Genomic DNA, 22,365 nt, shown 5'->3' with positions numbered 1-22,365 from the left:
CCTGAGACATGACAGGTGAGGCAACTAATCAGAACAGCAAGGAGCTGGAGCCCCTCCCCAACATTATGAAGGGTGAGGAGGAAAAACTTTAAAAAGCCCTGAACTGGGGCCCCATGCACGTGTCTCATTCTGCAGCATGATCGTGGCCCTTGCCTCGGACTATGTACTTTTCTCGTATTTTTGTTTCTTAAACTCTTTACTCCCTTGCCTATCCCCAGCCCCGAGGAGGAAAAAAAATTTGCCCAAAGTGCCCCAAACAATTTTTCAATATTTTCATTTGGGGAAATGAAAGATTGCCTAATAATTTGGATTCGCCTAATAAAGTAGTATATACTATATTTTCCTTCAGCACCCTAACCCACGAATCCATCAGGGATAATGATATAACAAAGTAAATCCCATTTTGTTTTTCTGAAATCTTATTTTGTACTTGAAACATGTTTTTAACATAGACTTAATTCTTACCACTCTAAATGGCAGAATATAAAGGAGTCATAGTAAATAGTGATCACATACAGTTATTGCCATAGTTATTAATAATTAGGCTAGTTGCAACATAAATTAAAACAAGATTTTGGTATGATAATAAAAAATAAAAAATTAGACACTTCTTTATTATAGTTAGTTGCTAATAACAGCAAAAAGTAATTTGCTTTTACCTAGTACTTCTTTTTGCAAATTATTGCACCTGGCTTGCAAGTTTTCCTCCTGTTGATTTGATGTCTGAATCTGCTGAGACCTTAATACAGCTGCATCTGATAACAATTTCAGATTTTTCATTTCCTCTTCAAGGCATGCCTTATTTCTCTGAAACACTATCAAATTTTTATTCAGTATGGCGATTTCTGTAAAGAAAATTCCAAGTTTAAAAATATGCAATCTGAATCATAAAACATTTCTCTAGAACTGATTAGTTTCTTTTGCAAAAATAGGTGAAAGCCAACATGATTTTTCAGATAGTATAATGGCACCTTATCAAAAGGTTAAATTTAAATTCTGTAGTGATTCTGAGAAAGAAATGAGAAAATGGCTTGTATTGCTAAATGACACGTGAGAACTTTTAGTAGTTTTTTAGCCTTTAAATTCTATCAATCATCAATTCAGGCTGCTTTTTAACTACTCACATAAATGAATAACATAATATCTGGGTAATGTTCTGGGTTAAATTGTTTTCCTGGCAACATGATTCAGAAAAGTAAATTTAAATATGCTAGCATGAGCTGGTGGGATGGCATGTCTAAGAAATTAACGAGGATATATTCTATACAAATTATAAAGAAAGGTGGTAGGGGAGGAGAAGAATGGAATCTGTGGTGTCTAAAACTAATCAATTTATGGGCAGAAAGCTAATGTATCTTAATGCTTAATGAGTCTAATAGTACTCTGTCCCCCCAAAAGGAGACTAGAATTCATCATAGCAATTGTCTCTCATTATTCTACCACTTGGGTGAAGTTTAATAATTTAAAGATTTATGCCTTCACGAATCTACTTAGCTTTAAATGTGCTAATTTTACATAAATACATGGAGCATACTATCCTTCAGAATGATTATTATCAAGCTTCCCTTTATCAGTCTTCTCAGCACTGTTGCTTTAAACCAGCATTAAAAAGGATAGGAACATACCACACATGATAATGATAAAATTCTATAAAATTTACACATCCACAATTAACTGAATTGATGAGGATGTGATCTACATGATAATCTAGACAGTCTGCTTCTCTAGATAGTTTACTTGGCATTCCTTTTCTTGGTTTTCTTATCCCTGGACTATGGGATGAGTTCGGCATATAATTGGGTGTCAAAGAAGTATGGCTTAGTATATTGCTCCTGGGGCTACTACAGCACAAACAGCAGCCACATGGGCCAGTAAAGACCAGAAGTAGAGACATGTAGGACAAACATGGCAATAGAGACAATATGGTCAACAAATGATTACAGAAGGGAAGTAAGCAGTGAGCCAGAATACAGTGTGGGAAGAGAGTATGTCTTAATGGATGGTGATAAGCAGGATCAGGGATGTGATCCAAGAAGAGAAAAGCAAAAGGCCTTTCCTTGGGTAGAAGGTATATCTGGGAGAAAATGTGGCATTTAAGACTAAGGGGAAGCAGATGTGGCTCAAGTGATAGGGCTTCTGCATATCATATGGGAGGACCTGGGTTCAATACCTGGGGCCTCCTGGTTAAAAAGAAAAAGAGAAAGTGTGCCTACACAACAAGCCAGTGCCTGTGCAAGTGAGTCACACAGCAAGATGGTGCTGCAACAAAAGTGAGACAAAGGGGAGATTCAAGGTGAAGCGCATCAGAAACCAGGAACTGAGGTGGCACACATAACAGGGAACCTCTCTCCACATCAGAGGTCCCCAGGATTGAATCCCGATGAATACCAGAGGAGAAAAAAACCAACGAGAAGAGAAGACAAAAAGAGAAATAGATACAGAAGATCAAACAGCGAATGGACATAGACAGCAAAAACAGTCGGTGGGGGGGGGGGGGGAGGGCAGGGAGGGAGAGGGGAAAAAAGATATAAGGTTAAAAAAAAAGAGACTCAGAAAAACAAAACAAAACAAAAAAGAATCAGGGCATGAAAGTTAGGGGTCTTCGCTTTTAGTTCCTAGTCAAAATGAAAAACCTGGAGATATAAATTGGCAGAGATCAAATAAGCGGTGTTCCATTACATTTCAATGGTTTCTTTACATGGGAAATTGTTTGCTAAGAAGAGTTATATGCTTGTAAAAACGTATGACTAAACACCCATTTGTGTGATGAAAACCACTAATACACTAACAAGCACATACAGTTTTCAAAAGAATATAGTTGAAGACAATAAGAAGGTTGGAGTTTTTCTTCACATCTAAAAAGTCTTTCTGGGTAATTTTGGAGCTGTAAAGTCAGTTTCTTAGGGCTGAATAAACTTGACTTGACTGTTCGTTCTCTAACCAATCTGCCTATGTATAAGTCAGAATGACACTGCAGAGGAGCATGCACACTCTGTCACCTATTTTTCATTTGCCAGAATGACACTGCTTAGGTTAGCAGGCTGACTCTGTTAGTGTACACTATCTGTCTCTAAAATAACTATTTATGTCAACGTGACTTTCTAGCTGTCATTAAAAGAATAAGAATCTGCAATACAAATTTATTTGTCAAATATATTCTAACCCATGGAAAAGTACAGCAAGATTTCAAAACTAACAGGAGCTGCAAAGTTTCTAAGACAGAATTAGGAAAGTAAAACCAATGGAGATGAGTAACTCACCCTTGGCATACTACAGATCACCTGTACCTATGGCAGTCCTATGTTACACTGTCTGGGACAATCCTGGTGTCAAATATTCAATCCTACCTCTGCCATGAAAACAATTTCAGGGAAGTGGATGTGGCTCAACCACTTGGGCACCTGCCTACCACATGGGAAGTCCTGGGTTCAGTTCCCAGTGCCTCCTGGAGAAGGTGCACAAGTAATGAGCAGACCGATGAACAAACCATCTTGGGGGGTGGGGTGGTGGTGGCATAAATAAAGAAAAATAAAGTAAGTAAATAAAATAAATCTTTAAAATAACAACAACAGAAAAACCAATTTCATACTTGTCAGTCACGTGTTCCAATGTGGGGATCAGAAATTATTGTGGGAGAGGATATGGCTCAAGCAGTTGAGCATCTGCCTCCCACGTGGGAGGTCCTGTTGCCTCCTAAAGAAAAAACAAGCAAACAAACAAAAAACGAACAAGCAAACAATGAGCAAAACAGATAAGGGAGCCAACTCAGGCAAGCAGATGTGGCTCAGTGGTTGAGTGCCAGCCTACTGCATACGAGGTCCCAGGTTCAATCTCCAGTCCTGGTACCTCAAAAAAAAAAAGAAATTATCACTGCCAACTAGGTCAATCTAAACTGCTCACTGAACTCTGCTTGTGCTTTCCTTGTGTCAGTGCACCACCCCATGAAGGTCCTCTAAGTCTCATATATTTGGTCTGCGAGAGCTCAAATGCTACCTTTGCCTCGAAAGCCTTTCTGACTCAAGTCTGGAATAGACCTTGATTTTCCTGGAACTCACACCAATTTTCACCACTGGTATTGCACCAATCATACCTACACATGTGACACAATATTGGCCTATAAGTCATTTTAGGCCTGAGATATTTTATTAATTTCCTCTCCACACATAATTCCTCTACCCTAGAATTAACTCAACCTTTGCTTCATAGGCAAGCATTCTGAATTCCATTTTTCTTTTCAGGAGGCGCCAGGGATTGAACCCAGGAACTCGTACCTGGGAAGCAGGCACTCAACCACTGACCTACATTTGCTCCCTAAAAGGACTGCACGTGGTTTTTTGTTTTGTTCTTAGGAGGTACTGGGGATTGAATCCAAGACCTCATACATGAGAAGCAGGTACTCTCAGCCACTGAGCTACATCTACTCCCCAAAAAGATTGCATGTAGTTTTTTGTTTTGTTTTGTTTTCAGGAGGTACCAGAGACTGAATCCAGGATCTCGTATATGGGAAGCAGGCACCCGACCACTGAGCTACATCTGTTCCCCTCACATTTTTAATGTCAGATGAGGTAAGGCAGTTGAAAGACACATCCAAAAGAAAGAAACATTTTTAACAGGACAAGTAAATCAGTCTACTTTATCTCTAATTTTATCTGTTTTAATGGACTACATTTCTAAGCCTAATTTTGGACCTGAATTTTAAAAGTTCAAGAGATATTTAGTCAATCGTTGTTTTGGGAGTAGAAGCAAAATTGCTTCTGCACTTGATAAAATATTCTTTCTTGGTAAAAATAATAAGTTTTTCTAAAATCTTTTATAAAAACCAGTGATTTAAGAAAATCTAACCATGAATATTTATACTTTAAAATATTGATTACATAAAATGATATTCACTCATTATCAGAGTAGGAAATAATTCATTCATTATCTGCTATTCAATACTCAGCATACTGTCAGCAAAAAAATATATTAAGCAATGCCCTTTTTCTAGGAATGTTTTCTCTGTTTTGGACTTTGATTTTAAAACCTAACATTTATAATGTGCAAACATTTTAAAGTATCTGAATCTGTACAATGTATATAGGGCTTAATATATTTTAGAATATTTGTTATTTAAAGTGCTGAGAGCATTTAAAAAGTTTAAATAAAAGTTTAGAGTCAATGGATATCTTTTTAGCTTTTAGAATGTGTTAACTATATACACTAGGTAATTCAGAACAATTATTAGGATCAATCCCATGAAATCAATTTCTTTGCCTGGATAAGATGTTCAAATAAGCTTAAAGTTAAGTTAGGTCATTATAATAATAGGATATCTCTATAACCTTATTGTCAAGGCATATGGATGTTACAAAAACTGTAACAATAAATTCACAATAACTTTACATAGCTAGGTCAGTTTTATTACAATGACAGAAAAACGCACTAGATTTATTATTTAATGTAGGGATCACAAAACACTATACACATTTTTAAACTTTTTATTTTGAATTATAGATTTTCAAAGAAATGTATAAGAAGGTCCAATGTCTCCTTCACCCTACCTCTCCCAATGCCAGCATTAAGCATAACTATAGTACATTATCAACACCAGAAAACTGATATTGGGACAATCTGCAGAGCTTATTCAGATTTCACCAGTTATACATGCACTCGTGTGTGTGGGGGTGTGTGGGCATGTGTGGGTGTGGTCTAAGCAATTTTATCACCTCTACAACAACTTCATGTGACCACCACCACAATCAAGATCAGAACTGTTCCATCAACACAAAGCTCCCTGGTGCTCCCCATGGTACCACCCTTTATAACCAAACCCACCTCTCCCTTCACCCCAATTCATACCCCCCTGGAAATCATTAATCCATTGTCAATCTCTACAATTTTAATTCAAGTACGTCATATAAATGAAATCATACAGTATGAAGCTTTTTGAGATTGTCTTTTTCACTCTGTGTTATTCCCTTGAGGTTCATCCAAGCTGTTGTGTATATCAATAATTTGTTCCTTTTCATTAGTGAGTAGCATTTGATGGTATGGATGTACCACAGTTTACCCATTCATCCACTGAAGGACATCTGAGCTATTACAAATAAAGCTGCTATAAACATTCCTTTACTGGTTTTCGAAAGAATCTAGGTCTTCATTTCTCTGGGTTAAATGCCCAAGAGTGCAATAGTTGAGTGATATGGTAAGAATATTTTTATTTTTAGAAGAAATTGCCAAACTATTTTTTAGAACGGCTATACCATTTAATATTCTGCCAGCAAAGTAAAAGTAATCCAGTTCCTCTGATCCTCACCACCAATCAGGATGGTCAGTCTTTTTTTAGACATCCTAATACATGTGTGGCAGTATCACATTATAGTTTTAATTTGCATTTCCCTGATGACTAGTATGTTGAATATTTTTTCATGTGCTTATTTTCCATCTGTACATTGTCTTTCATGAACTGCTTGCGCATGTCCTTTGCCCATTTTCTAAGTGGATTATTTACATTTTGCAAACATTTTCTCCCAATCTGTAATTTACTTTTTAAAATAGATTTATTTATTTATTACTTATGTCCTTTGCCCATTTTCTAAGTGGATTATTTACATTTTGCAAACATTTTCTCCCAATCTGTAATTTACTTTTTAAAAATAGATTTATTTATTTATTACTCTCCCTCCCCCCCTTCCCCCCTGTTGTCTGTTCTCTGTGTCTATTTGCTGCGTGTTCTTCTTTGTCTGCTTCGGTTGTTGTTAGTGGCACAGGAATCTGTGTTTCTTTTTGTTGCGTCATCTTGCTGTGTCTGCTCTCCATATGTGTGGCACCATTCCTGGGCAGGCTGCACTTTCTTTCGCACTGGGCAGCTCTCCTTACAGGGCACACTCCTTGTGCATGGGGCTCCCCTATGCGGGGGACACTCCTTGCGCTCATCAGTACTGTGCATGGACCAGCTCCACATGGTCGAGGAGGCCTGGGGTTTGAACCGCGGACCTCCCATGTGGTAGATGGACGCCCTAACCACTGGGCCAAGTCCGCCGCCTGTAATTTACTTTTCATCCTCTTATAGGGTCTTTCACAGAGCAAAAGTTTTTAATTTTCCTGAAATCTAATTTATTGATATTTCCTTTTATGTACTTGCTTACAGTTTAAGTCTAAAAGAACTCTGCCTAATCCTGGGTCCCAAAGATTCCTGCTTTTTAAAAAAGTTTTTAAACTTTTACAATTTTCATTTAAGTATGTGCTCCATTTCAAGTTAATTTTTGTATAAGGTGTGAGATATGGGTCAAGCTTCATTCTTTGCCTACTGTTGCCCAATTGCTCCAATACCATACATTAAAAAAAAATTTTTCCTTCATCCATTGAATTGCTTCTTAACCCTTGTCAAAAATAAATTAGGCCATTTATGTGGGTCTAACTATATTTTTTAAAACTGTACGTGAAAAGAACTAATATTGTTTTCTTAGTTGGGAGAAAAGTTACAAACCCCACTACCAAAGAACATTTCCACAGCATAATGAGAATTTAATACAAAAGAAGGAGAATGGACTTTAAAATAAAAATAAAACAAAACAAAACACGATGCTTGAGACTATATAACATAATAACAGGTAACATATCTTGATTTCTTACTGAACTAGGCATTTTTTTGAAGTAATATATCTTACACATATATGCATGCATATGTGTTTCCTTATTTATAGATGAGGACACAAAGGCATGAAATAACTTGCAAGTGGCAGAACCAGAATGTGAGTTTTACTCTCTGGCCCCAAAGCCCTGCTCTTAGGACACTTAAGTATCTGTAAGAATTAAGGATGGAAGCCTACAACACTAGGAGACCAGCACATGGTGACACTGATAAACCGACTTGGTGTGGTCCTCCTCCAGGCCCAGCAGTCAGGTCTGGAAAAGGGCAAAGCTATCAAGATTCCCACAGTGCCCCCCAGATTCTTCTTGATTTCTGCCAAGAGTTCCAAAATTACTGAGACTGAATAGGATTGGTTAAAAAAAACTTAAGTAAAAGCTGAATTAAATAGTCAAGATGACAAACAAGGAATAAGAAACATTAATAGATTAGGTTTAAAAGAATGATGAAATGACGATGGGAACGAGTGTTGTTGGGGGGGGAGAGGGGGGTGGGGGGGGTGGGGTTGAATGGGACCTCACATATATATTTTTAATGTAATATTATTACAAAGTCAATAAAAAATATAAAAAATAAAAAATAAATAAATAAAAAATAAAAGAATGATGAAAGTATTCTTAAACTATAATTCACATTGAATCCTTAAAAATTATGTAAACATCAAATAAACTGAAGTGTGATTTTAACAATTCTAAAGTTTTCAAAGGTGTAAAAACATTCCTTCCACTATTTATCTATATAAGCTTTGTCCAAGAGAAACATGATATGAGTCACATATGAAATTTAAAATTTTCTAGTAGTTACATAAAAAGTAAAAAGAGAAGATGGCAGCAGGGTAAGGAGCTCCTGGAGTCAGCTCGTGCTACAGGGCAGTTAGCAATCATCCAGCGCTCTCTAAAGCACCTGTTTGGGGGCCCCAGGAGACCAGAAGAATATCCTGCAACATCCTTCAAAGTATGGAAGGAGGAGGCGGCCCATTTGCAGAGAAGATTCATGAGTAGAGCCCTCCAGGCCGCGGAGGTCGATACCCATAGTGCAAGCCGCCTTGGGAGCTATTTCATGGCTGGAGCTGGAAGCTCCATTTCCCAAAAAATCGGGGAGGAAGACATGGTGTGGCGTCAATTTCAGCTACTGATTAGTGAGTTCAGCAGGCTAAAGTATAATCCTAGGAAAACTAAGGTTTGAGCCTAAGTTGGAAAGAGTCCTATAGCCACCATTTTGACTCTGAGGGGAAGCCAGACTGACTGAGAATTCGCTGAAGTTAGGACTGGCTTCTTTCCACTAAGATCGGCCTGCAGCCCGAGCCTAGGCTCTAGCCCCACCTCCAGAGGAGAGGAAGCTGGCAGGACCTACACCAGGCTCTCCAGGCAACTGCAAGTGCTCTCTGCCGGCACACACTGTATAATCGGTCATCTGGGGCTGCATGCCCACACCCCAATAGGATAGGAGAGGTGCTAGGTATCCTCGGCCTCTCCGGGCAACAGCAGGAGTTTCAGCCCATAAGACTGGTTTGTTGAGTGCCACTGAGTCCATCTCCACCTCTGCCCACCCCCCACAGGATATGAGGGGGCTGGTGTTCCCTCAGCCTCTTAGGGTAACTGCAAGCACTTCTGGCCTGCACAAGCCTGACTGCTGGGCACCTGTGGCTCCACTCCAACCCCCAACAGGACAAGGGAGGAACTGTGTTTGCCCAGGATCTCTGGGCAACTGCAGGTACTTTGGCCCACACAGCCTTGACTGGTGGGTACTTGTGGATCCACCATGACCTCCCAATAGGAAAGGAAGGGACTGGTGTTTCCACAGCATTTCTGGGCAACAGCGGGTCTACAAGGACTGAACTGTTGAGCACTGGGGTTCTGTTCCTACCCCGTAAAGGGCAGTACTCGGGGTTACTGCAAGTATATCTGGCCCACGTGGATTAGACTGTTGGGCACTCCAGGGAGGTTCATTCTCACCCCTGGCAGGGAGGGGGTCAGCTGCTATGTCAGTTTACCTGGGCAACAGTGTCACTTTGGACTTACCTGGCAAAGATTGCTGCCCACAACTATAGCTCCATCCCCACCCAAGGTAGGGGAGGAAAGGGTATGAAGTTTCATCAGACTCTCTGGGCAACCACAGTCTTGTCCTTCCAATTTGGATTATTATATATGGCTGCAGCTCAGTCCCTACCCATGACAGAGGAGAAAGGTGGGAGAAGCTTTATCAATTCCCAGGGCAATGTGGGCAGCTACAGCCTCCAAAGCTTACAGCACCAACTACATCCTCAACTCCTATGACACAATGAGCAAGGGAGAAAAGACAAGAAAGCCCTAAGCTAAAGGGAGAAACTGTACCCAAAATAAAAACATCTATGGGAAGTGGACTTGGCCCAGTGGTTAGGGCATCCACCTACCACATGGGGGGTCCACGGTTCAAACCCTCGGCCTCCTTGACCCATGTGCAGCTGGCCCACGTGCAGTGCTGATGTGTGCAAGGAGTGCCCTGCCTCACAGGGGTGTCCCCGCGTAGGGGAGCCCCACACGCAAAGAGTGCGCCCCTTAAGTAGAGCCGCCCAGCGTGAAAGAAAGTGCCGCCTGCCTAAGAATGGTGCCACCCACACGGAGAGCTGACACAAGATGACACAACAAAAAGAAGCATGGATTCCCGGTGCCACTGATAAGGATAGAAGCGGTCACAGAAGAACACACAGCTAATGGACACAGAAAGCAGACAACTGAGGGAGGGGGGGTGGCGATGAAGGGAAGAGAAATTAAAAAAAAAATACACTGGAGGAAGTGTACTGGAGGAAATACACTGGAGCAGATTTGAGGAAGCAGAAGAAAGAATCAGTAAGCTCAAAGTCATGGCCTCCAAAAATGAACAAACAAAAGAAAAGATGAAGAAAAGAATGGAAAAAATTGAACAGGATCTCAGGGAACTAAATGATGGCAAGAGACATGCAAACATATGTGTCATAGGTTTCCCAGAAGAAGAGAAAAGGGGCAGAAGGAATATCTGAAGAAATAATGGTAGAAAATTTTCCAACCCTATTAAAGAACATAGATATCCATATCCAAGAAATACAATGTATTCCCATCCAAATAAACCCAAATAGACCAACTCCAAGACACATACTAATCAGAATGTCAATACCAAAGACAAAGAGAGAATTCTGAGAGGAGCAAGAGAAAAGCAATGCATAACATATAAGGGATATCCAATAAGATTAAATACTGATTTCTCACCAGAAACCATGGAGGCAAGAAGGCAGTGGTATGATATATTTAAGGTACTGCAAGAGAAAAACTGCCAGCCAAAAATTTTACATCCAGCAAGATTATTTTGCAAAAACGAGGGCGAGATTAGAATATTCACAGATAAAAATAAACTGAGTTTATTACAAAAAGACTAGGTTTGCAGAGAATACTAAAGGGAGTGAAAAGAAAAGACAGGAGAGAGAGGCTTGGAAGACAGTCTAGAAATAATGACTGTATCAGTAAGAGTAACTAAGTGTCAAGAACAAAATGACAGATAAAACGCAAAGGTCAAAATGGACGAAATAACCTTTACAGTAATAACATTGAATGCTAATGAATCAAGCTTCCTGATCATAAGACACAGACTGGTGGAATGGATAAGAAAATATGAGCCATCTATATGCTGTCTGCAAGAGACTCACCTTAGAACCAAGGATACCAACAGATTGAAAGTGAAAAATGGAAAAAGATATTCCACGCAGGCAGTAACCAAAAAAAAAAAAGCTGGGGTAGCTATACTTACATCAGATGATATAGACTTTGCAGGCAGTAACCAAAAAAAAAAAAAGCTGGGGTAGCTATACTTATATCAGATGATATAGACTTTAAAAGCAAAGCTGTTATTAGAGACAAGGAAGGCCATTACATATTAATAAAAGGGATGTGTATTAGTCAGCCAAAGGGGTATTGATGCAAAATACCAGAAACTGGTTGGTTTTTATAAAGGGTATTTATTTGGGGTAGGAGCTTACAGATACCAGGTCATAAAGCATAAGTTACTTCCCTCACCAAAGTCTATTTTCACGTGCTGGAGCAAGATGGCTGCCCAAAATTACAAGGGTTCAGGTTTCCTGGGTTTCTCCCTTCCAGGGTCTTGCTTCTCTCTGGGTTCAGGGTTTCTCTCTTCCTGGGGTTCCAGCCTGGGGTAAAGCCAAAGGCTTTAGCATCAAACTCCAACATCAGAACTCCAACACCAAAAACCCTCAATTCTGTCCTTGGCCATGTCTTTTATCTGTGAGACCCCACCCACCAAAGGGTGGGAACTCAACACCCTACTGGCACAAGAAGTTTACATAATTACTTAATCAAGTAAACCTCTGAATCCAATATAACCTAATATGCCTAGAGGAAAAGATCAGTTTACAAACATAATCCAATATCTCTTTTTGGAATTCATCAATAATGTCAAACTGCTACAGGATGATTCATCAGGAAGAAATAACAATCATAAATGTATATGTACCTAACCAGGTTGCCCCAAGATACATGAGGAAAACATTGGCAAAACTGAAGGGAGAAATAGACACCTGTACAGTAATAGTTGGAGACTTCAATATACCACTCTCAGCATTGTATAGAACATCTGGGCAGAGAATCAATAAAGGAACAGCTTGAATAATATGATAAATGGTTAAACCTAATAGACATATACAGAACACTGTACCCCAAAACAGCAGGATATACATTCTTTTCAAGTGCTCATGGATCTTTTTCCAGGATAGACCATACGTTGGGTCACAAAGCAGATCTCAATAAATTCAACAAATAAAAATTATACAAAGCACTTTCTCTGATCATAATGGAATAAAGCTGGAAATCAAAAAGTGGCAGAAAAAGGGAAAATTCACAAATATATGGATGGAGATTAAACAACACTCTTAAACAATCAGTGAGTCAAGATGTTTCAAGAGAAATCAATAAATATCTTGACAAATGACAAGGAAAATACAACATATCAGAGCCTATGGAATGCAGCAAAGTCAGTGTTGAGGAAAATTTATAGCCTTCAATGCTTACATTAAAAAAGAAGAAAGAGCTAAAATCAACGACCTAACTACACAGCTGGAGGAACTAGAAAAAGAACAGCAAAATAATCCCAAAGCAAGAAGAAGGAATGAAATAAGAGCAGAGCAGAAATAAATGAAATTAAGAACAACAAAAGAAAAATAAGAGAATTAACAAAACCAAAAGTTGATTCTTCGAGAAGATTAACTAAATCAACAAACCCTTAGCTAGATGGACTAAGGTAAAAAAGAGAGAAGGTACAAAAAAAAAAAAAAGAAATAAAAAATGAAAATGGGAACATTACTAGTGACTCCAAGTAATGAGAGATCATAAAAGGATACTATGAACAATTTTATGCCAAAAAACTAGACAACGTGGAGGAAATGGAAAAATTCCTAGGAATGTACAAACAACCCACATTGACACTAGAAGAAATAGAAGACCTCAACAAACAATCACAAGTAAAGAGACTGAAACAGTCATCAAACAGCTCCCCAAAATGAAAAGGCCAGGACCAGATGGTTTCACAGGTAAGTTCTATCAAGCATTCGAAGATTTAATACCAGTCTTACTCAAGCTCTTCCAAAAAATTGAACAAGAAGGAATACTACCAAGCTCATTCAATGAAACTAATATCACCCTATTACCGAAGCCAGATAAAGACACTACCAAAAAAGAAAATTACAGACCCATTTCTCTAATGAATACAGATGCAAAAATCCTCAATAAAATACTTGCTAAACAAATCCAACAATGCATTAAAAGAATTATTCATTATGATCAAGTGGGTTTTATGCCAGGCATGCAAGGGTGGTTCAACACAAGAAAATCAATCAGCATAATACACCACAATAATAAACCAAAAAAGAAAAATCACATGATCTTATCGACTGATGCAGAAAACGCACTTGACAAAATACAGTATCCTTTCTTGATAAAAATACTACAGAAGATAGGAATTGAAAGAAACTTTCTCAACATGATAAAGGACATATATGAAAAACCCACAGCTAACATTGTACTCAGTGGTGAAAGACTGAAAACATTCCTGTTGAGATCAGGGACAAGACAAGGAACCCCACTGTCACCACTGTTGTTCAGTATAGTGCTAGAGGTTCTAGAAAGAGCAGTCAGGTAAGAAAAAGAAATGAAAGGCATCCAAATTGGAAAGGAAGAAGTAAAACTTTCACTATTCACAGATGATATGATCCTATACCTAGAAAGTCCCAAAAAATGTACAACAAAGCTGCTAGAGCTAATAAACGATTTAAGTAGAGTATCAGGGTACAAAATCAATATGCAAAAATCAGTGGTGTTTCTATATACTAGTAATGTGATCTGAGGAGGAAGTCAGGGAAAAAATTCCATTTACAGTAGCAACTAAAAGAATCAAATATTTAGTTATAAACTTAACCAAGGATGTAAAGCACTTGTATTCAGAAAACTATAATGCATTACGAAAAGAAATAAAAAAGACCTAAATGATTGGAAGAACATTCCATGCTTATGGACTGGAAGACTAAATATCACTAAGATGTCAATTCTACCCCAATTGATATACAGATTCGATGCAATCCCAATAAAAATTCCACCAGCATTTTTTAAGCTAATGGAAAATACAATTATCAAATTTATCTGGAAGGGTAAGAGGCCCCAAATAGCCAGAAACACCTTAAAAAGGAAAAGTGAAGTTGGAGGACTCTCACTTCCAGACTTTAAATCATATTAACTAGCCACAGTGGTAAAAACATTATGGTACTGGAATAAAGACAGACACACAGACCAATGGAACCAAACTGATTGTTCAGAAACAGACCCTCACATTTATGGCCAAGTGATTTTTGACAAGCCTGTCAAGCCCACCCAAGTGGGACAGAGCAGTCTATTCAACAAATGGTGCTCGGAGAACTGGATATCCATAGCCAAAAGAAAGAAAGAAGACCCCTATGTCACACCTTACACAAAAATTAACTTAAAAATGGATCAAAGACCTAAATATAAAAGCAAGGACCATAAAGTTCCTAGAAGAAAATGTAGTGAAACATCTTCAAGACCTGGTGGTAGGTAATGGATTCTTAAGCCTGACATCAAAAGCACAAGTAATGAAAGAAAACATGGATAAATGGAACCTCCTCAAACTTAAACACTTCTGTGATTCAAAGGATTTTATCAAGAAGGTGAAAGGCAGCCCATTCAATGGGAGAAAATATTTGGAAACCACATATCAGATAAGGATTTGATTTCCTTTCTATATAAAGAGATTATACAACTCAAAAATAAAAGAGCAAGCAATCCAATTAAAAAATTGGCATAAGATTTAAGTAGACATTTTCCAAAGAGGAAATACAAAAAAACACATGAAAAAATGTTCAATATCTCCAGCTATTAGGGAAGTGCAAATCAAAACAACAATGAGATATCATCTAACACGGCATAGAATGGCCATTATTTAAAAAAACAGACAACAATAAGTGCTGGGGAGGATGTAGAAAAATAGGAAGACTCCTTCTTCACTGTTGATGGGATTGTAAAATGGTGCAACCTGTGGAAGAAAGCTTGGTAGTTCCTCAGAAAGCTAAATATAGAAATGCCATATGATCCAGCAATTCCTCTACTAGGAATATATCACAAAGAACTAAAAGTTATGACACAAACAGACATCTGCACACTGATATTCATAGCAGCATTATTCACAGTTGCCAAAAAATGGAAACAACTCAAGTGTCCATCAACCAATGAATGGATAAACAAAATGTGATATATACATACTATGGAATACTACGTTGCAGTAAGAAGAAATGAAATTGGGACACATATGATAATATGCCTGAATCTTGAAGACATTATACTAAGCGAAGCAAGCCAGACACAAAAGGTCAAATATTGCATGGTCTCATTAATATGAACTAACTATGAAGAATAAACACATGGAGTTAAGACCTAGACTACAGGTTATTAAGGAGATAAGAGGAGGGTTGAGAAGAACTAGTGATGCTTAAAGTATGTAGAAGTTTTAAGTATCATGACTGTAAAAGTGTGGAAATGGATGATTGATGGTAGCACAATATAGTGAACAGCAACTGGTTTATAAATGAGACTGAGACTGAAAAGGGGAGTCTGGGAAATAAATGTCAGTTGAAAGAAAGCTAAAGAATAATCTAGGGACTGAATAACACAGTGAACCAAGAAGTGGATGAGAATTGTGGTTGAAGGTACAAATGCAAGAGTGTCCTTCTGTGAGCTACAGCAGATGTACATCATTATTGCAGAGTGGTGGGAATGGGGAGAAGCATGGGAAAACTACAACTGGTGTGACCTATAGACTGTGGTTAACAGCAATACTGTAATATTCTTGCATCAATGCCAAATATGTACTGTGTTGATATATGGAAAAAGTGTGCCAAATGTATGCTATGGACCATGGTTAGTGGTAATAGTCTGATGATATTATCTTGAAATCTGTAACAAATGTTCCACCATGGTGTGGTATGTTGGTGAGGGGGTATTGTATGAGAATTGTACACATGTGTATGATTGTTTTGCAAGTTCACAACCTCTGTAATAAAAATAATTTTTTAAAAATAGTATGGGTCTTTCCCCAAAATTGGTATATTGGGGGGAAAATACACCAAATGCAAGATAAGGACTCTAGTTTGTAGTAATATTTTGATGATGCTCTTGCATAGTTTCTAACAAATATTTCACAACAATGCAAAGTGTTGGTGGAGGGGTGATGTATGAGACCACTTATGTTGTTATATATGTTTATTTTGTAAGTTCACTATCTTTACTAAAGTTATTGCTTATGCACGTTCATGTATGAAAGATATACTTCAATAAAAAATGTATTTTAAAAAGTAAAAAGAGATATATAAAATTTTAATAATGTATTTTATTTAACATATCCAAAATATTATCATTTCAACAAGATGCCAAAGCCATATTTCAAATAACCATGTGCAGCTAGTAGCTGCTGTATTGGACAGTGAGGTCGATATGCTTTCCAGGCTCTTGGCCATCTTTTCATGTAGGTGTGACAGTCCTTAAGCATCCTCAGAATTAATCTTTAAAAGCATTTTCTCTGAATCTAAATTTAAGATATAGCTTATTTACTTAAATTCTATGTTGTGAAAACATTACTTTTCTATATTTACTAGAACTGCTGCTATGTTTTAAATGTATTCAAACTGGTCAAAGAAACTTGGACAAAAAGACAACTATAAACACATCTGTAGTCCTGCACATATGTGTACATGTTTGCACACCCATGCCCTGGGACTTTGATTGTGCTGATAACACTGAGTAAGGAGAAACTTTTTTAAAAGAGGGGAAAAAAACTTAAAAATAACATAGCTTCATCTTTACATAGCCCAACTCTTGCATTTACTAAGCTCTTGCTGGGAATTGAGCATACCATCCTTGCATATGTATTTCCACCTCTGAGCTTCTGCAATCACCACTGCATAACTTCTAAACAAATCTCTTTCACTTCTGATGTAAAAGTGATTTACTATAATGGTAAATGTAAAAGTCAAGGATTGAAAACTAACTCCTGTCTCCTTTATGTTGATAAAATAGAAAACATAATATTACTCATAAGTGAAAGGCAAAATGGGATATACTTTGATTCTGAAATTCTATTTTTAGGAATTAATGTTTATGTTAAGGAAAAAAATGGGACAAGATTATAAAGATGCATGTGTAAACATGTTCACTGAAGCCTTAGTTATAATAGCAAAAACTATAATCATCTAAATTTCCTTGAGTAGAAAACTAAATAAGATACATTCTTATAATGAAATACTGTCTACATCACTGACATTGTTGGATGGCACAACTATATTTTTATAATACGTTGTTAGGTGTACATACCCATGCATAGAGAAGAAAATTTAGAAAGCTATCCACCAAAATGTTAATAGCAGATGTCTCTTGGTAATGAGATTACAAATAATGTCTACTTCTTTGCCCCTTTTCTGTATCTTCAAGATTTTAGAATCAGGTTGTTTTATGATGGTGGTTAGAAAAATCCACAATAGCATTTGTAATTTAAGGGGCAAAAAGCTTTTAAGTTTTTGTATTTGCCTCTTATAAGTTCAACAAACAACTTTCATTCAAACTGTTTTTTTATTTTTTTTTAAAGATTTATTTTTATTTATTTAATTCCCCTCCCCTCCTCCGGTTGTCTGTTCTCTGTGTCTTTTTGCTGCGTCTTGTTTCTTTGTCCGCTTCTGTTGTCGTCAGCGGCATGGGAAGTGTGGGCGGCGCCATTCCTCGGCAGGCTGCTCCCTCCTTCGCGCTGGGCGGCTCTCCTTATGGGTGCACTCCTTGCGCATGGGGCTCCCCTCAAACTGTTTTTTAAAATCACATTAAGAGTTTTACTACTAATAGTATCATGTAAAATTTGCTCTCCGCTTTCAGGCAAGCTCAGCTGCTAAATGAGTTCTTTTCCTTCTCTTCCTGCTTCCCCAGATTATAGAATACATGACCAATACCAAAACCATTTAGAAAATACTCAGATGTTTAAAGAAAAAGAACACAAAGGCAATCGATGATCTCACTATTAAAATTGGGTGTACTTTAAACTCCATTTCAATTCCACAACACTCACTGAGCACCTACTATGTGACAGGCACAATTCTCTTGAAACACTAGGAATACAGCTTTCAGCAAAGCAGTCAAAATTCCTGTCTTCATTGAGTTTACAGCTTAGTAGAAGGAGTCTGGCAGTAAAAACATAAATCAATAAATGGATAAGAGTATTTGACAGCAACAAATGCTATTAAAATTGAAACAGAAAAATGGGATAAAGAAGAAACATATGGAAGACAACTTTAACTAGAGTGATCAGCAAAAATCTCTCTGACAAAGTGACATTTGAGCTAAGACCTAAATGATAAGGGTAGCCACTTGTTCTGGGAGGCCATTAGCCAGTTTCCCCTTCACATGATATATGTGACCATATATCATGTAGTCATGGTCACAGGTCACGTTCAGTATGTGAGGTGTTCTGAGGAAGGTGTGTTGTTATTCCACACAGAGGGGCTGTCAGTGTCTTATTTGTTCTTTCTTGATCTGTGTGGTTCCTGACTATGTGGTTTCACTAAACTAAGAGTCCTAAAATGGACAATTGGCTTAAAAGATTCCAGAAAAGAAATTATGGACTGGAAAAAATAATAATAATGCAACACAAATGAAAAAGAACACTGGCAGAGCTGAAGCTTTTTCTGGTCCAGTATGACTGAGTTCATTGTTACCAACATTATGAGGTAAATATTCTGCAGTAAAATGTGACAAGACATTTTAAAAATAGAAAATTATCAAAAAGAGTATTTGAAATGTGAAGAAATACCCCCATACACATCTCATTAGAATTTCTAAAGGAAAAAGACTGACAATACCAAATTTTGGCAAGGATGTAGAGCAACCAGTACTGTTGGCAGTAATGTGAAAGGACAAAACCTCTATAGAAAACTGCTGGGTAGTGTATTAGTCAGGATTCTCTAGAGAAACAGAACTGATAGGAGATATCTGTAAATAGTATGAAATTTTATAAAATTGTCTCACACAACCATGGGGTTGCACAAGTCCAAATTTTGTAGAGCAGGCTGCAACCCAGAAGCTCCGATGAAGGTGCTTGATGAGTTCCCCAGGAGACATTGGCTGTCTGAAGCAGAAATGGGAATTTTCTGTCTGAATGCTGAAATCAAGTCCTCTTTTAAGGCCTTCAACTGACTGGATGAGATGGCACTCATTGCTGAAGCGATCTCCTCAGCTGACTGTAGATGTAACCACCCATCAATGCACTCAACTCACTGATGATTAAAGTCCATGAAATATCCTTGTATTATAATTAGCCCAGTGCTTGCGTGTCCAAACAAATGGGCATGATTACCTGACTGAGTTGACACATTAGCCTAACCATCACAGGTAGTTTCTTAAAATATTAAATATATCCTACCATATAACACACTCCACTCCAAGGAATTTACCCACTCCACTCCACTCCAAGGAATTTACCCCAAAGAAATAAAAGCATACATCCACAAAAAGATTTGTGTACAAATGTTCATATTAGTTTCATTCACAAAAGGTAAAAATCAGAAACCCAAATGTTTATCAACAGGTGAACGGATAAATAAAACATGGCACAGACATACAATGGGATACTACTGAGGCACAAACAGGAATTAATTACTGATATCCACAACTGACACAAAAAGAGGTATTTACTGAATGATTCAATTTATCTAAAATTCCAGAAAAGCCAAAATCATATAGTGACAGAAAGCAGATTGCTAGCTGCCCGGGACCAGGGAAGGAAAAAAGAATGGATTTCAAAATACTAGGAATTTGGGGTTGAGGGTAATAAAAATGTTCTGTATTTTTTATTGTGACAGTGGCTTCATTGGTGCATGCATCTGTCAAAACCTCTTGAAATGGATACAGCTTAAGATACATGAATTATACTTGAATATTTTTTTAAAAGTAAAAGAGGCATCCAGAGAATGAGGAAAACTGAAGTCTTTTTAGGAAAGTTTAGGAAAGTGTACCGTACTTTATACGGTACACTACAAAATTTGACTAAACTTAATGATAAATATTTAGAAGTCAACTTTGAAGATGTTTTAACCTAATATTAAAAGATAAGAAAATATTATGTTTTCAGAAGAGGAGGGAAACAAATTATTCTATGAGGCCAGTATTACCATGATACTAAAACCAGACAAAAACAACACAAGAAAGCTACAGATCAATATAGCTTATAGACAGAGAAGTAAAATACTCAACAAAATATCAACAACCCCAATGCAGCAACACATAAAAAATTATTACATCAAAACCAAATGGGATTTATCCCAGGAATGCCAGGTGGGTTCAACATCCAAAAATAAATTAATGAAAAACATATGTCAAGAGAATAAAAAAACTAAAATTCACTGATCATCTCAAAAATAGAGGCAGAAAAAATATTTGACAAAATTCAACTCCTTTTCATGATAAAAGTACTCAATAAACCAGGAATAGAAGGGAACTTCCTTAACCTGATGAAAAATATCTATGTGACTGCACAACTCTGTGATGAAAGTGAGAGCCACTAAGTATTCACTTTGGATAGATTACACAATGCATGGGACTATATAACATAGTGAACCATGTGGTGGAAGAGGAAATGCGGTTAGCAGTACAAATATGAAAGTGTTCTCTCATGAACTAAATAACAAATGTATTATACTAATACATGGAATTAATATTAATAAGGGGGTACATGGAAAAAATATACCAAATATAAGCTGTGAACCACAGACAGTAGTAATAGTCTGATGATGTTCTTTCATAATCTGTAACAAATGTTCTACAACATTGTAAGGTGTTGGTGGAGGGTGATGTATAGGAATTCTTCACATTATGAGTGATTTTTAAAAAGATAAGCTCACAACTTCTCTAATAAAAATATGTATCAAAATAAATTAACTAATTAAAGACATCTGTGAAAAACCCACAGCTAATACCTTAATGGTTTTAGATGAGATGCTTTCCACTTAAGATCAGGAACAAGACAAGGATGTTCACTCTCACCACTTCTATTCAACATTGTATTGGAGGTTCCAACCGGGGCAATTAAGCAATAAAATGAAATAAAAGGCATCTGGCTTGGAAAGGAAGAAGTACAACTACTTCTATTCATATTCTAATCCACAAAAAAGTAAAGCTATTGATAAGCAAGTCAGCAAGTTTGTAAGACAGAAGATCAATATACAAGGATTAATTTATTAATATTTAAAAGCATTTACAATAAATGATCTGAAAATGAAATTAAGAAATGATGTCATTTATGATGGTGTCAAAAAGAATAAAATACTGAAAAATAAATTTAACAAAAATGCGCATGCATGTACACTGAAGCTACAAACGATTGTTAAAAAGAAATTTTAAAAAGACCTAAACAAATGGGACACTATCCCATGTTCATGGACTTGAAGAAATAATATTGTTATGATGGCAACACTCCAAAAATGATCTACAGATTCAAAGCAATCCCTATCAAAATCCCAGCTGAATACTTTAGAAATTGACAATCTGATCCTAAAAGTCACATGGGAACTTACAGGACCCAGAATAACCAAAAGGATCTTGAAAAAGCACAAAGTAGGAGGAGTCATACCTCTCAATTTTAGAACTTACTACAAAGCAACAATAATCAAGATAGTGTGGTACTGTTATAACGATGCGTAAGTATCAATATAATAGAACTGAGATTCCAGAGATAAACCTTAACATTTATGGTCAATTGATTTTCAACAAGGATGTCTATAAAATTCAATGGGCAAATCACAGCTTTTTTCTTTTTTTAGCAAATAGTACTGGGACAACTGGATATCCACATGTAAAAGAATAAGAAGATGGACACCTACCCTCACACCTGATAAAAAACTTAGCTCAAAATGGATCAACCACCTAAATGTAACAGGTAAAACTATAAAATTAGAACATAGGTGTAAACTTTGCAAACCTGTATTAAGCAATGTTTTCTTAAATTTAACATCTAAAGCACATGCAGCCAAGAAAATTGGTAAACTGGACTTCATTTTAATTTTAATTAAAATAAAAAACATTTGGGCTTCAAAAGATACTGTAAAAAAGTGAATAGACAATCCACAGAATGGGAGAAATATCTGATAAGGGACTTGTATACAGAATATAAAGAACTCT

General features: G+C 37.1%; 1 protein-coding gene across 1 annotated transcript in view; it reads right to left on the bottom strand.

The window, feature by feature from the left end:
• Positions 1-22,365, bottom strand: part of LEKR1 (leucine, glutamate and lysine rich 1) — a 275,552-nt gene that overhangs the window by 133,036 nt on the left and 120,151 nt on the right. Inside the window, exon 8 of the mRNA XM_071214463.1 lies at positions 660-845. Coding sequence (XP_071070564.1) covers positions 660-845 — 186 coding nt within the window. The remainder of the gene's footprint in view (positions 1-659; positions 846-22,365) is intronic.

The sequence above is a fragment of the Dasypus novemcinctus genome, chromosome 4 (assembly GCF_030445035.2).
Source record: "Dasypus novemcinctus isolate mDasNov1 chromosome 4, mDasNov1.1.hap2, whole genome shotgun sequence".
Taxonomy (NCBI): Eukaryota; Metazoa; Chordata; class Mammalia; order Cingulata; family Dasypodidae; genus Dasypus; species Dasypus novemcinctus.
The sequence above is the reverse complement of the archived record's forward strand: the minus strand, read 5'-3'. Positions and strand labels throughout refer to the sequence as shown.